We start from the raw sequence: 15,816 nt of genomic DNA, 5'->3' as shown, positions 1-15,816 counted from the left end.
AATGAGAAATTATTAATCTTTCAAACATACAATGAAATCTAAAGATTAGTTTGGAGTGCAAGAAAAAAATTCATCTGTAAATAAATATAAGGAGAGAATGAAAAGGGAAGAAAAGGGAAGGGCAAGGAAAATGACAGACAAATAGACAGATAGATGGATGTACAGAGATATAGATGAGTCAATGAATGCATGCAAGCAAGCAGATAAGTACACAGATTTCCCAGTTCTTTACCTTAAGCCATTAAACATACCTGCAGCTCCTGGACAGTCTGTTCTACTTTCAGTTCTAATGCCTTATAATTTTCAAGAAGAACTTCCTTCTCTGTTTTAAGCTTTTCATTTTCCTCAATCAGTTTCTGGTCCTGCTTAATTTTTGCCAGGCTGACATCAGATCCTAAATGGAAGTCACTAACAGCCAAATTTTCCCTATTAAAAACAAATTCATTCATTTTTAAAAACAAACTGTATAAGGCTGACAGAGATTACATATCTAAACTAAATTATCTTGGGCTTTTTATCTATAATATGCCTTAAAGTTAATTATGGAAACTAATCTAAAATCTTTACCTAGTCCAACATTAAAAAATAATTTAATGCAGACTCGATTTTATAACCGGTCATGCTTAAAAAACGCCTCCAATTCCCGAAGAAAATATATTTCAACTTCTTGAAAGCCCTATCAACTCCAGAAAACAAAGTAAAAAGGACTTCTATATCAGTTTTTTCCAATCTCTCCTCCCAGTGACCCTCTATCCTGTCTGACAGTTTAGTTCCTAAAGCTCTGATAAGATTCCAAGAAACAGCTACGTTACCCAAGGCATGGCATCATGACTTGGATCACAATATAGAAGAATGATTTGATACATATAAATATCAAACATGGCTTTCTGCTTTAAGTTAATAGTTCAAAATTATCTAAGAAGTGAACTCCTTTTGGAATAATCAAATTCTATCACAAGTTTTCACAGGAAGAACAGCCTCTCTCTTGTTAAAAAAGAAACTCACTAAAATATTCTTAAACCCACAGAGAAAATTTTAAATCTTATTTGAAATTCTGCCTTAGCCTGAATAATTCGGATTTAGAGGTAGATTTTTGACAAATGTATTCAAAAGAGGTATTAGCATGAAAAGTTGGTATGTGAACTTTAAACAATTCAAGAATGATTTTTCTTTCAAAATGGCTTCTAATGAAAATATTTATGATAAAGCAAAGAGGAATACATATTTGAGAAAAATAGAAATAATTAGTATCATCCCTCAAAATCACTGACATATAGTTAAGGATTCCAGAAACATAAGCCTTAACTTCTATGAGGGGTCTTCAAAAAGTTCATGGAAAGATTCATATTACCTTTTAATTCCATTTTTCTACAAATTTTTTGAAGTGCCCACGTATTCTAGTATGACAAGAGCCTCTACCTTGAATTAGAAATTAGTTAAAACTAAAAACCCCATCACAGCCTTACTTTGGAAATGTCATATGACTTCCTGCATCATTTTCATTCTTCAAAGCAAGTGTAGACATCCCACTAAAACGCCCTTTTGGCCTGCTGAAGGTTGCTTGGTTTGATCTATGCCCCCACAAGGGAATGGGGCTTTTGAGGTTCTTCAGAGCAAGCTGACCAGGATCCAATTTCTTTTCCTCAAAGATGTTAGTAATGGAAGTGGCTTTGCATTTTTCAGCAAATCCTTTCTTAGCCACCTCTTCCCCTATATCCACACTGCCATACTCAGCTTGAGCAATAACTGTTCCATCTTGATAGGTTGCTTTAATTCTCATTTTTATTTCCTTTTCAAAAATCAAGCTCCCCAAAAAGGTTCTGCCCTAAGAAAGATAGGAAAGATGAAGACATAAACCAGCTACAATAACACGTTTCTCTTCACTTACGTTGTTTCTACCCATTTTTTCCAAGCATCATATTTCTTCATTATATAACCTCTATATAAGTGGTCTTACCTTGTTGTTGGCTATATACAAATATGCTTCTGCATGTATATGAATGTATTCTAATTACACACTTGCTAAAATCTTCCTTTCCAAAATTAGAGATAATATCTACTATAGGCAGCCATATTTATAAATTTTAAGCTGTATACTAATTCAATATCCTAGAATGAATTTTTTAAATCCAACAGACTGTGCTGACTATTTTGGCCCCGACTAAATATAACAGTGTCCTGTGGAGCTATAGCACATAAAAATGAATTTCTGGTATCTAGAAAAGGTGCCAAATTTCAATAAAACTTAAAAATAGTTTTAAAGGCAGGGCCAGGAACTCCGGTTTTTTAAGTAAGACAAAAGCAAGAGCAAAAAAAAAAAAAAAACCCAGAAACTCAAAGCACAAAACATCAACAAATTTTTTGTAAAAATCAACTGAAATTATGAAATGTGAGATGTTATTCCTATATTCAAAACTCTCTTAAATATAATTTTGTTTAAGGGAGCTACAACTGGCACATGAGAAGCCAATGAGAAATTAGATGCCTGCTAACTTTTAATTATTGAATACCCATTCACAGCAGATTTAAAACATATTTGGGATTGGAAAACATCTTAGAGACTTAATTTAAATAAGAATTTGTCTACTCCTCCAGAAAACTGTACAAAGATGCTCCTTGACTTACAATAGGGGTTACATCCCAATAAACCCATCATAAGTCAAAAACACCATTTAATACTCCAATAAATCTACTGTAAAGTCAAAAATTCATTAAGCCAAATAATCTTACATCCAGACGCTCAACTTACAATGGGGTTACATCCTGATAAACCCATCATAAAGTTGAAAAATTGTAAGTTGGAGACTGACTGTAATTCCTAAAAATTACTTTGATATGATCTAATTACTCTTGTCTTCTCAAATTTCTCTAAGTTCCTTTCCTGATCTTCACTCTATACCATAAATAACAATTAGTAAAATGTTCAACCAGATTCTCTCTGGATCCTATATAGCCACAAAGACAGAATCCTGAAATTGAAATAAAATCTGAGTTCTCCTCATCTCTAACAAAAAGAATGACAAGGTAAATGATGTGTGGGTGTTTTAATACTATACGTTATTATAGACCTATATGCTATACATTCTTTTGTAAATGTCAAACATTTAATTTTTATCACGAGAAATTTGCTGTTATTTTCCATCAAATCTTGTGAGCTGGAGATAGGTATATACATGACTTTTAAAACATATTTAGGTATTTAAAAAGGTATAAATTTTACCTTTTAAATAAATCTGGTAATTGGTTTAGAACACAAAGAATACAGAATCATTAAAAAAAATTAATATCACTTTTCTAAGATATATTTCATTCTGTTTGCCAAACAAGAAAGTATCATTTGCTTTCCACTTTATTTTACCTAGTCTGTATACATTAGAAAATAGGCTAGGGCCGGCGGAGAGTGTGGTGCTGAGAAAATAGGCTAAAAGACCTTTAAATCATTAAACCCAAATTCTAATCTCTAGCTCTCATTCCCTGATTCTACATATAATTTTTAAAGTAACAAAGGCATATAGGAATAATTTAATCTTTGATCTTCAGCAATTTATAACCACCATTCTATCTGTTTCAACTGTGCTGTATCATGGCTGTAAAAGTGTTGGTTAAAAAATGTGGTCCCCCACCCCCAAGATGACCCGGGAGGGGGCCAGGGGGAGGCCACTTCTGCTGCTGGAGGCTGTTGCTGCAAACTATTGCTGCCAGGGCCCCAGGGACCCTCCAAGAGGCCACTGCCACCGCCAGACCTGTAAGCTGCTGGACCTGTAAGCTGTTGCTGCCATTGTTGAGGACTGAGCTCATGTCGTCTGCCAATGGCTCCCAGGATCTTTCCTAGTTACCTTAACACGGACCGGCATGTGAGGGGTCTGGTAAACCCAGCCTGGCATGTGAGGGGTCTGGTAACCCAGTCTGTACAGTGGGTTTGAAGGGTCTGAGCCCTGACAATAATGAAACATTTTGGCTTTAGTTATGATTTGCCTTACTCAACAACTGATACAGTTGTGTAACTTTACAAAAGGGCAACCTTGCTCTTTCCAAAAAGATTTGTGTTAAAAAAAAAAAAAAAAGTGCTGAGGTATTTCAGTGCCCAGGACACCTTCTGAAAGTGTGGGAGTTTTTTCATTTGCTTTTGTTTTTACCCAATCCCTTCTATTCATCCAGTTATTAAAATGCTAGATAAACCTGATACTCTTCTAACACCTCACAGGCAGAGATTAGGTATAGAAAAATGAATAAAATCTTCATCTCTACTGAACTCACTATCATGCGGAAAAGGAAAAAAATACAATTCTACATGCCTTATATCCTGAGTGACTAAAACAGCTGCAGGGGAATGGATGGTGGGTATAGCAAAAACTTCATATAGGAGGTTATATTTCAGCCTTGAGCTGAGAATTAACGACTAAACATGGGCTCTCTAAGCAGAGATATTCAAGAATAACTATTTCCACAAAACTTTCAGTTTGCCAATTGGCTGAATTCTAATCAATGATCTTTTTACTAAACTAAGCAGCAAACAAAAACATTCTCAACTGAAGTTTACTCCTTCAGGTCCAAAACTAACTTTAAAAAATTCTTTTTTTTCCCTTAACTCTTGTTTGTTTCAAAGAACATAAATCTGCGTACTTTCCTACCATGAAAATAGGAATGGACTTTAGTTCTAGCCCTAGCTCTGCCATAATCAGCTTTATGACTTTAAATAAGTCATTTAATTGTTTTAGACCACAATTTCCTTATTTTTAAGATAAGGGGGGAGCAGATAAATATCAGGGTATATAAATTTAAGATTATAGGGTTCTAGGCATGCAGGAAATTTAAAACAAGCCTACCTTAGTCAAAACATTTATATTAAAGAAGAATGTAATAAACTTTAGACTTTAAACCAAAAACTTAGAGTGTAATTTTACAATAATATCTACACACCTACAAGATTCTCAAACAAACAAAAAAGAGGCAAATACAAGATTTCCAAATTTTTCCTACTATTCCTTATAACACTGATTAAATCATTTTTCCCATAAGTCACTTGAGCTACTAAATAAAACAATTACAAACCTGATTACTTTGCATTGTAGTATCTCTCACCAGCATTACCATTTACCATAAGAATCATCATCACTGGACAGTATATTTAAAAGGAGGTAAGACTCCTGCAAGACTACCTCTGAAATTATCAGATGTCTTCCAGAATTAGGTTACTAACCCAAAATCCAATGGAAATGAATATAAACTAGAATCCAGATTAGCAGAACATCACTGCCATTATATATCAAATAGTATGAGCCTCTGCCAAAATGAGAAAATCTGATTAATTAAAATCCCAATTTCAAATTTGAAATATTTATGACCAGTTAGGTTTAAAATCACTTCGATTTAATAAATAGTTTCTCAAAAACAAATTATAACATAATAACTGTATTCATTATTTTCTCAATCATATTATCCTTTTAAAGCCTCACATCAGATGAAGCTATGTACATTTACTCAGTATACAAGCATATATCACTCAACTGTTCAAGAATGTTTACCTAGCGCAGATGAGCACAAATATATTTTGTAACTGCTTTTGAACTATTTTGTAATTTCCATTTTTAACCAGCTTATAAAGTCTTTTATATTAAACAAAGTTACTGAGATTTAACTACTGCACACACATTTTGCTTTAAGCACATAGTTTTACTTTCATTAAGAAAAATACTTAAAATCTGTGACTTGCCTGATCAAACTGGGTAACTTCCTGGCCAAAAGGAATTTGTAGTCCCCAAAGTCTATACTTCTTGGCAACACTAGAAAATTGCAGCTCCAAAGGAATTTCAACTATATCAGATCGATTTAGAATTTCGGTATTTCCATAGTCAATGTATCTCACCAGACACTGGAAAAAATAGACAAATACTAATTTCTCTAGACCTAAATTAATTATCTTCAAAGAAACCACCAATTTGCTGCTTTCTGTTAATTATCTGTAAATGAAGACAGCATTTTACCACAAATTGACAAAATGCATTCAGAAACAGAGCTCTAGTAATACCCTCAAAATAAAATCCACAGTCCATGAAATCACAGTGATTTCTACATGTGGTACTAGTTAAATTCCAATAGTACCATTTCTCATTTTGGCCTTTTTTAAAAAAAAAAAAACAATTGATATTTTAAATAAACATGAGTCTATGGAGCTTATGGCCTTCTCCTAGATCTCCTAATATATTAATATTAATTAATTAACACCATTAAATTCAAGTTAGAAACAAAATCTGAAAAGAAAGGCAAAGTTATCAAACTTCCGTTGATAAAATTAAAACTATTCAAGCTAGACCTCAGAAACTAATCAAATTTACCCTTACCTCCAGCTCTATATCTGTTTTAAAAGTTTTTTTGAAAAAAGTTTATTACAAGTTCAAATGTCATCTTGTCCCTCAATTTAGCTAAAGCCAACCAAAAAGCAAATGCAAAATATCATCTCCAGTTGTCAAATTATTGGGAAAAGGTCTATTAGAAAGGTCTATTTCACAGAGATAAACTATTACCTATGATAGTAATAAATATCGAGATTTTTAGAAAAACAAACAGCGTGTTCAGAGCATTAATCAAATTGTTTCATCTTATCAACTTATTATGCAAAGAAAAATATTCACAAAACATAAATATTATAAAATATTTTACATCCAGAAAGCAGATGTAGAAAAAAACACTAAAGGAAAGCCTAAGAGATGCTTTTACAATGCCTGCAATGTGCAATTGCCACTGAACAGCTATTCAGAATCCCATCTCCCCAAATCCCCTTAAAAACCTTATGCAAGTTCACAGTACAAAAAATAAAATAGCTAACACCAAGAAAATTCATCACATTAACCCAGGCATGATAAAGTGGCAAGCCAATGTTTATTATTAGCAATATTCACGTCAACTAAGTAAAAGACACCTAACTTCATGATCAATCAAATGTTCTTTTCCTACTCATCAATCTTAATAGAATGAACTTTTAAAAGTTGACCTTAGCAAGAACCAAACGTAATTACTAAGAACTGAGATACAAAGAACCAACTAGTAACCAAAAATTATCCACAGATTATATAATTTATTCTTGAACAATTTGGGATGATCATGTAACAATTTACATTCATAAAAGCATTCTTGAATTTTATCTGTTTTTAAGAAATTAATTTTGTGTGTATTCACCAGGAGAAAAATGTATGTTTTAATCAATTTAAAAGTTGATTTAATGATTTAATAGGATTTTCACCAGCTCCTATTAATCCTACGAATAAGCAATTAAGGGTAAATAAGCATCAAATTTTGAAACCAGAATAAGTACTCCTTAAGGGAAAAAAACTTTAACACTTATTTCTTGCCTTTTCATCGTTGATGATTTTCTGTATTTTGCATCTGTACCAACACTTATCTTCAGAAAATAATCCACCATAAATCTACAAAGAGAAAAAGAAGGCAAAATTATTTGGCATTTTAATGAAGTAAAGCTAAGTATATCAAAATAAAAGTTAGCATTTAATAAGCACTTATTACATGTCAATAAGCACTTTACATATAACTTACTTAATTCTCACAATAACCCATGAAGCAGGTATTTTGTTTTCACCACTATGTGCCCAAAGTCATAAGCTAGTCAGCAGCAAAGCCACGATTCAAACTTCTAACTTCACAGTGCATTATGTCATTCTACCTCCCTCCCAAAAAAAGGAAAGCAGGGGGCTAAAAAAATAAAAAACAGAAAACTAGGGGGGGGGAAGGGCACAGCATCAAAAACTTGAAATCAAACTGTTTCAATGTCTTTTGACATAAATGGTACAATTTGTTTTTAAACATAAACATTCCAAGTACATGCTACTTAACTACATTCTGAACTATCTTGGAATCCATACTTCTTACAAACCAACAAAGATTTCATACTTATTTTATATATAGGGACATTAGTGCTACTAAGATGATAAAATTAAATTAGATAATATCTTTAATACTAAGCTTTCATTTATTTTAAATTTATATTTCAGTTTAATTATGTTTAATAAAAGGGCAAAGAGAAAAATTTATATACTTTCAAATATTTTCTCAGCATCGGCACTCCTGACATTTGGGGACTGGATGATTCTTTGTCGGAGGGAGAGGGGTGGCCTCTGTCCTGTGCATTGCAGGATATTTACCAGCATACCCCCTGGCCTCTACCCATTAGATAGGCCAGTAACACCACGTCCAGCTGTGACAACCAAAAATGTCTCCAAACACTGCCAAATGTCTCCTGAGGGTGAGAGTGGATGGATACAAAATCATTTCAGGTTGATAACCACTTTAAATTGTACATTCTCAATTGGGACAATATCGTCCCCAAGAGGATGAAAAGTGGTTCTTGAGAGGCAGGGACAGGGGAATCTTAGATATTATAATGGTTTATAGCATTCCAAAGTTCAATCCTACCAGACAACATAAATGGATGTACAGTATATCTGTGATTATTAAAATATCTTGGGAGGAGAAAGCCCATTAAGGAAAATACAAGTCTAAACATGCTTCTTAGGAGGGAATAGTGCGGAAAAAAAAAAAGGCAGAAGAACACTGCTCTAAGTTATGAAATACAAAATTTAATTTAAAATGTGTCATTCTGAGCTCAGACAAATTTACAGATTTATTTTAAAGCAAAAGTAATACACAGAGTGAAACCTAAATCCTCCCAAACAACAAAGTACAAATCAATTCAGACACACAAATGGATATCTAACTAATCAAAGGCTACAAAAGACAGGTATGTTCAATTAGTACTTAACTCTGGTTCTCTTAGCTAATATTGAACAACTAGAGGGCAAGAGAGAGCATGGCATGGTACCCTCTCCTGACCATCTTACTTCATTTTTTAGTAAGCCAAACAGATTTAGTAGTAAAATAGCTGATAATCAACAGTCCTATTCCAATTTCAAACTCTGCAAAAAATCACATTATCTTTGATTAAAGCTTTGTAATAGTATACCAACATGATTAACTAACAATTTGGTATAAGGCAAATGACAGAAATGGTACATGATTGCAACCCAGTTACAGGGTTGGGGATATCTGTATCCAGAAAGAGAGCTAGGACCCAACCAAGCTGAGGAATCTGAAACTCTTAGCTCTGTTAGTATGAATAATCACAACCACCACCATAACACATAAGTTTATCCCAAATAGACTTATTTGTCTTTAGAAGATAGTCAGAACTATAAATTCACTCCTATTGTGCCTGGGCCCAACCTTCTCCCACAACTCCACCAATCATAGCATAAGACTTGCCTAAATGATGGGAAGTAGAAAACCACTCAGATCACTAAGGAAAATCTACAAAATATAACCCATTTATGGATAATCAGAGGAGGGTGAGTAATAATTTATAATAAATGCCTATTATTGAAACTAGTTTGAAGTTTTGGCAATGCAAGTAACTTATTTTGCATTCAAGAGAGGAAAGGGGAATATGTCTTAATTAATTTTAACAATATTAAACATAGAGACTACAAGGATGCCAAAAACAACCTAAAAACTTTATAAATTGCCTTATCTTATCCATCTGATGCTTATCTCCAAGGTACATTCTTTCCTTCCTCCTAAATTTCTTTTTCTTACGTATTTTTATATATGCCATTGGGATTTTATTTATTTTAAACCAAAATTAATAGAGGTACATTATTAAAAAGAAAATCAAAGCATATCAAAAACAGGTAAAGAGTAAGATTTCCTTCCCACCACTCTCCAACATGTGCCTCCATAAAGTAATTTTACATTTACACTAATTTCACGTATACACTATGATATATGTTTATGCCTTGTATTTTATTTACACATATGGGCTCATTTTATACACAATATTCTGCATCTTATTCCACATCAGAATATAGAGATCTACCTTGGTCTTATGTCTGTTTAGGCTGCTATAACAAAATACTTTAGACTGGGCATGTTATAAATAACAAATACTTATTTCTCATAGTTCTGGAGGTTGGAAAGTCCAAGATCAAGGCGCTGGCAGATTCAGTGTCTGATGAGAGCCCATTCCTTATCCATGGCACCTTCTAGCTGATTCATGTGTCCTCAACAAACAAACAAACTCCCTGGGGCCTCTTCTATTTTGTAAAGGCACTAATTCCATTCATGAGGGCTCTGCCTTTATGACCTAATCACCTCCCAAAGGCTCCGCCTCTTAATACCATAACCTTGGAGGTTAGGATTTCAACAAACAGTGGGGAGACACAAACCATAGCAACCTCCCTCATTTAAATAACCAGAGCCTGGAGTAAGTTAAGGCAAGCTAAGCATCCTGGGCACAAAATTTATGCAGGTACTCATTCTCAGATACCAACCCTGCACTTACACAAGTGTAAACATGAGTGCCTCCTTAAATTTTTTGCTTGCCTCACCCTAGTACCAACCCCCAAAAATGATAACTTAGTATTCCAATATAAAGATCTACAACAACTTGTTAATTACAATACAGGGTTACAGTTAAGGAGGTGGGCTCTATGGGTCTAAACACCTGATCCACCATTAACGAGCTAGCGACTTTCATAAAGTTATCTGGCTGTGCCTCAATTTCAAAAAAAACATAATAACACCTACCTCATAGGGTTGCTGTGAGGATTAAATGAATTAGTACATGCAGAGTGTTTAGAATACTGCCTCACAAAGGAAGTAAATACTATTTTTATTACTACTACTATTGCAACACATTGGAGGACATTTAGTTTTGCCTATTACAAATAATGCTGCATTGATCATTATGGAAAATAGTATGGAGGTTCCTCAAACAACTACAGATTGATCTGCCATATCATACAGCAATCCCACTGCTGGGTGTATACCAAAGGAATGGAAATCATCACATCAAAGGGATACCTGCACTCACATGTTTATCGTAGTTCTATTTATAATAGCTAAGAGTTGGAACCAACCTCAATGTCCATCAAAGGATGACTGGATAAGGAAACTGTGGTATATATGCACAACGGAATACTACTCTGCCCTAAAAAGGAATGAAATTCTGCCATTTGCAGCAATATGGATGAACTTAGAGAAAATTATGTTAAGTGAAATAAGCCAGGCACAAAAAGAGAAATACCACATGTCCTCATTCATAAGTGGGAGCTGAAAAAAATAAACAAAAAGAAAGAAAGAAAGAGAAACAATAATTCACTGAACTTTCAAAAGGAGAGAATGGGATTGAGGCCACCAAAGGTGGGAAAGGGAGTGGCAGAGGGGGCAGTGAAAAACTGGTAAAGGGCCACAGAGAATGACTGCATTGTGTAATAATGACATAGTAGTTGTCCTGATTCGGGTGGGGGGTGTCATATGTTGCACACAGGTGTTGAAGTTCAATGCTGTACCCCACAGGTATGTGCAACCAATTATGTTCCAATTAAAAATAAACTAATTTTTAAAACAAAGTTTCGTATGCCTATATTTATGTGAGTTGTGGTGACTATAATTAGGGATTTTTTTTTCCCCACTATAGGTAGATTCAACTGAAGAGTTCCCTGACATGGCAAGGAGAGTTGTTTAAACTACTGTTATTTACAACTTACCACTGCAAATCTGAATTGTCTCAATATGGTACTGTAATAAAAACAGACATAACTTTGATACTGAGTCTAATGTAACATAGGAGCTATAATCTATAACCTCCCAATCTGACATTTTTGTGTTTGAAGCAGCCTGTTTTCATTGACTTCACAGTAAATAAATGTTATACATTTGAACATATATTAAAAAAAATAATGCTGCACTGAATAGTTTTGTACAAATATCTTTATGTACTTATCGAAATATCTAAAAGGTAAATTCTTGGCAGAGAAACTGATGCACCTAAGATTATAGGCATCTATTATTTTGAAAAAGATGGTTAAAATTCATATAGTCACTTGATTTAAAATACAGATGCCAGTACAATCCAATAAATAAAAGATGGTCTTTTCAATAAATAGTGCTGACATAATTGGATATCCATATGAAAAAAAAACTAAATTTTACCTCTACTTCACAACACAACCAAAAATTTACTGGAGGTAACAAAAGCCCTACATGCAAAAGATAAAAGCTTCTAGAGGAAACACAGACACACACACACGTACACACAGATGCACACACAAGAGAATATACTCGTGACCTTGGGGTAAGAAAAGATGTCTTAAATAGGAAACAGAAAGCACATACTGAAAAAGAAAAAATTTAAAAATTAGACTTCAAGTGATATCAAGAAAGTGAGTAGATAAGCCATAGACTAGCAGAAGACATCAGCAATACATATATAAAACAAAGGACTCATACCAACAATATATATAGTGTTCTATACATTGATCAAGACAAATAACCAAATGTAAAAAATGGAGAAAAGATTTGAATAGGCATGTCACTAAACAGAATACCCAAATGGCTAATAAGAATACTAAAACATGCTTAACCTCAGTACCCATTGGGGAAATAAATGAAATAAATTAAAACCATGAGATAACATTACACACCCACCAGAATTTAGACTGACAACACAACAGGTTGGTGAGGATATGGAGGAACTGGAACTCTCATATATTGCTGGTAAGTATGTAAATTCGTTCAACGCTTTTGCAAAACTGTTTGGCAATATCTACTAAAATGAACCATACCTAGACTATAACCTAACAATTCTACTTCAAAGTATATGTGCAAAAGAAATGAATTAATACATCAAGATAAGACTCGTACAGTATAAGGATTTCATAGCAGTTTCATTCATAGTAGCCCCAAACTACAAACAATCCAAATACCCATCAAGAAGAACAGATAAACTGTGTTATAGTTATACAATGAAATACTGCATAGTTTGAAAAAGAACAAACTACCAATACACTAATATACACACAACAATATGTATGAATCTCATAAATTATGCTGAACAAAAGAAGCCAGACACATACAATTAAGTACACACTGTATGATATAACAGGCAAATGAAGCCATGGTTATAGAAGTCAGAATGATGGTTATCTCTTTCAATAACTAACAACTAAGGGGACTAATAACTAAGAATTGGGTAAGAGGCCCAAGGAATTTTCTAGGATGATGGAACCATATCTTGATCACTGGGTGGTAGTTACATGGATGCATACACATATGTAAAAGTTCATCAAGTTGTATACTTAATATCTTAAGAGATATATACTTTACCATATGCAAGTTATATCTCAATAAAAAAAGAAAAAAAGATAGCCAAATTGTTCTCCATAAAGGTGTCTCTTACAAATTTTTTGTGAGGCAGTGTCAAAGGCAAGGATTCTAACTATTTTGCTCATCAGTGCACAATCAATGCTTTCTACAGTGCCTGGTGCATAGCAGATAGTCCATAGGTTTTCTTTGTTTTTGTTTTTTGGCTAGAATACTGTAGCTCTTAATTCTATTATTTTCTAACTTTTTATTGTGATAAGATACACATAACATAAAACTTACTGTCTTAACCATTTTTAAGTGTACATTTCAGTGGCATTAAGTACATTCATATTGTTTTGCAACCATCACCACCATCTATCTCCACAACTCTTTCTTCGTGTAAAACTGAAACTCTATACCCATTAAACAACTCTCCACCTCCCTCTCTTCTCTTCCCCCTAGTCCCTGGTAACCACCATTCTACTTTCTATCTCTATGATTTTGATTACTCTAAGTACATCATATAAGTGGAGTCATTCACTGTTTGTCTTTTTTGACTGACTTATTTTACTTAGCATAATGTCCTCAAGACTCATCCATATTGTAGCTTATGTCAGAATTTCTTTCCTTTTTAAGTCTAAATAATATTCAGTCTATAAGTATTTCTGAGTAAATAATTTTACTATAACTACAGTATATACAAATTATAAAAATCTGCACCTTCTTTTCAAATATACCAAAAATTTCAAAAACCATAAAATCTAAGACACAAGGAAAGCTAACAAAAGGGATGAAATAATTATATCCAAGAATATGACTTACCTTCTTTGGATCAAGATTTCCAGAAACTGAATTAGCATGGGGACAAACTTCAGACAGTGAGGAAGCAATCTTCATAATATCCTCATTTCTACTGATATTCTAGAAAGAACAGATATAGTATAAGATTCAGTAAAATATTATTTGATAGTGTTATATAATTGAGGCTTCTACTAATCATGATACTTAAAAGATTTTGGAGCACTAAAAATTAAATCAAATTCTTATAAGCTTATTTTGCTTATATGGCAAAAATCCAAAGTTGCAGAAAACAAAGAGTATATGTGAGCACATCTTCATCCTGAGTTGCCTTCACATATCTCTATTTACTCTTCTCCATGCCTACATCTCACTCTAACCCCAACCAAATTTTACTACTTGCTTCTTGAAATAATCATTTGATCCATTTGAATACCATTAGTAGTTTTAATTTCTAATCTCTTCATCCATTTAAGGCAAATTTCCTAACTTTTTGAAATGTGTTTAAATTTCCACAGGGTCCTCAATTTCATGGTTTATATCATAGGTGGGCAAATTACAGCCACGTGTTTTGGTAAATAAAGTTTGTTGCATCACAGTTACACACAATACAATGGCATGGCTGGCAGAGTTGAACAGTTGCAAGAGAGACTGTAGGGCCCACAAACTGTAAAGTATTTACTATCTGATCCTTTACAGAAAAATTTTGCTGACTCCTGGCTTAGATTATACATGCAAATTCAATCAACAGTTTCACATATAAGATCAATCAAAAATCAAAGTCAAGAGCTGCCTATACCCACTTGAAATGTGGCTAGTCTGATTTGAGATGTGCTGTAAGTCTAAAATACACACTTGGGAGAGTGATATCACCACAAAGCAGAACTGATGATTCCAGTGTGGCTTCTCCCCACAACAGAACATTTTACAACTATTAAAACACAAAAACTGCCATTCTGTAATCACTGGAACTTGGAGAAGAGGCGGAGAGACCTGCTCAGTCTGTGAAGGTATGGAAAGCCATGACGAGCAGGAGGAGCCACCCAGATCAGACCCAGTCCCAGCTATTCTCCAGGCTAGTGCTGCACAACACATGGAGCAGCTACCTGGAGACGGCAGCACCCTTTGCATGAAGCTACTTGCCATGACCACTAGCAAAAAAAACACACAAAAAAAACACTTTGGGGTGCACCATCCCATTTTGTAGGTCAGCACGTTGTTCGTAAGCTTTCCCAGTGCCAACATAGGAAGGAGGGTCCACAGCTAATGAAAGAAAGGATTCACCCAGAGATTGGTAAGTCTTCACAGGGGACTTATGCAGGGACTGCTCCATTGGAAATGTTTGCAATGCTGGGGAAGGGGTGCTGATCCATCAGGGGTGCATCAGGGAGCAGTGTAGGCAGCTGATCTGCCTTCCAGTCAGCATGGGTGCCACACAGTGGAGACTAGTCAATGCAACAGAACTGCAGGGAATGCAGTTTGTGGGAAGGACTCAGTTCCAGGCCAGAATTTCTACACAGCCCAGTTGCATCTGCTGTGACCTCACAATGACCGAGAAGTAACTAAAATGCCAGCAATTAAAATCCAGTCCAAACAGAGGCCACTCTCCCAAGCCCATTCTATGAAGACAGCATCACCCTGATACCAAAACCAGACAAAGATACAACAAAAAAAGACAACTACAGGCTAATATCTCTGATGAACACAGATGCAAAGATCTGAAACAAAATATTAGCAATCAGAAAACGGCAGTACATCAAAAAAATTATACACCACGATCAAATGGGATTCATCCCAGGGATGCAAGGATGGTTCAACATAAGTCAATAAATGTGATACACAACAACAAAATCAAGGACATAAACC

General features: G+C 34.3%; 1 protein-coding gene across 2 annotated transcripts in view; it reads right to left on the bottom strand.

The window, feature by feature from the left end:
- STK31 (serine/threonine kinase 31) overlaps positions 1-15,816 on the bottom strand; it is a 90,335-nt gene that overhangs the window by 67,098 nt on the left and 7,421 nt on the right. For both annotated transcript variants that reach the window (XM_063100826.1, XM_063100827.1), the window contains exons 3-7: positions 13,975-14,073; positions 7,350-7,424; positions 5,714-5,872; positions 1,467-1,825; positions 252-426 (exon numbers count right to left, since the gene is read on the bottom strand). In XM_063100826.1, coding sequence (XP_062956896.1) covers positions 252-426; positions 1,467-1,825; positions 5,714-5,872; positions 7,350-7,424; positions 13,975-14,073 — 867 coding nt within the window. The remainder of the gene's footprint in view (positions 1-251; positions 427-1,466; positions 1,826-5,713; positions 5,873-7,349; positions 7,425-13,974; positions 14,074-15,816) is intronic.

The sequence above is a fragment of the Cynocephalus volans genome, chromosome 6 (assembly GCF_027409185.1).
Source record: "Cynocephalus volans isolate mCynVol1 chromosome 6, mCynVol1.pri, whole genome shotgun sequence".
Classification (NCBI taxonomy): Eukaryota; Metazoa; Chordata; class Mammalia; order Dermoptera; family Cynocephalidae; genus Cynocephalus; species Cynocephalus volans.
The sequence above is the reverse complement of the archived record's forward strand: the minus strand, read 5'-3'. Positions and strand labels throughout refer to the sequence as shown.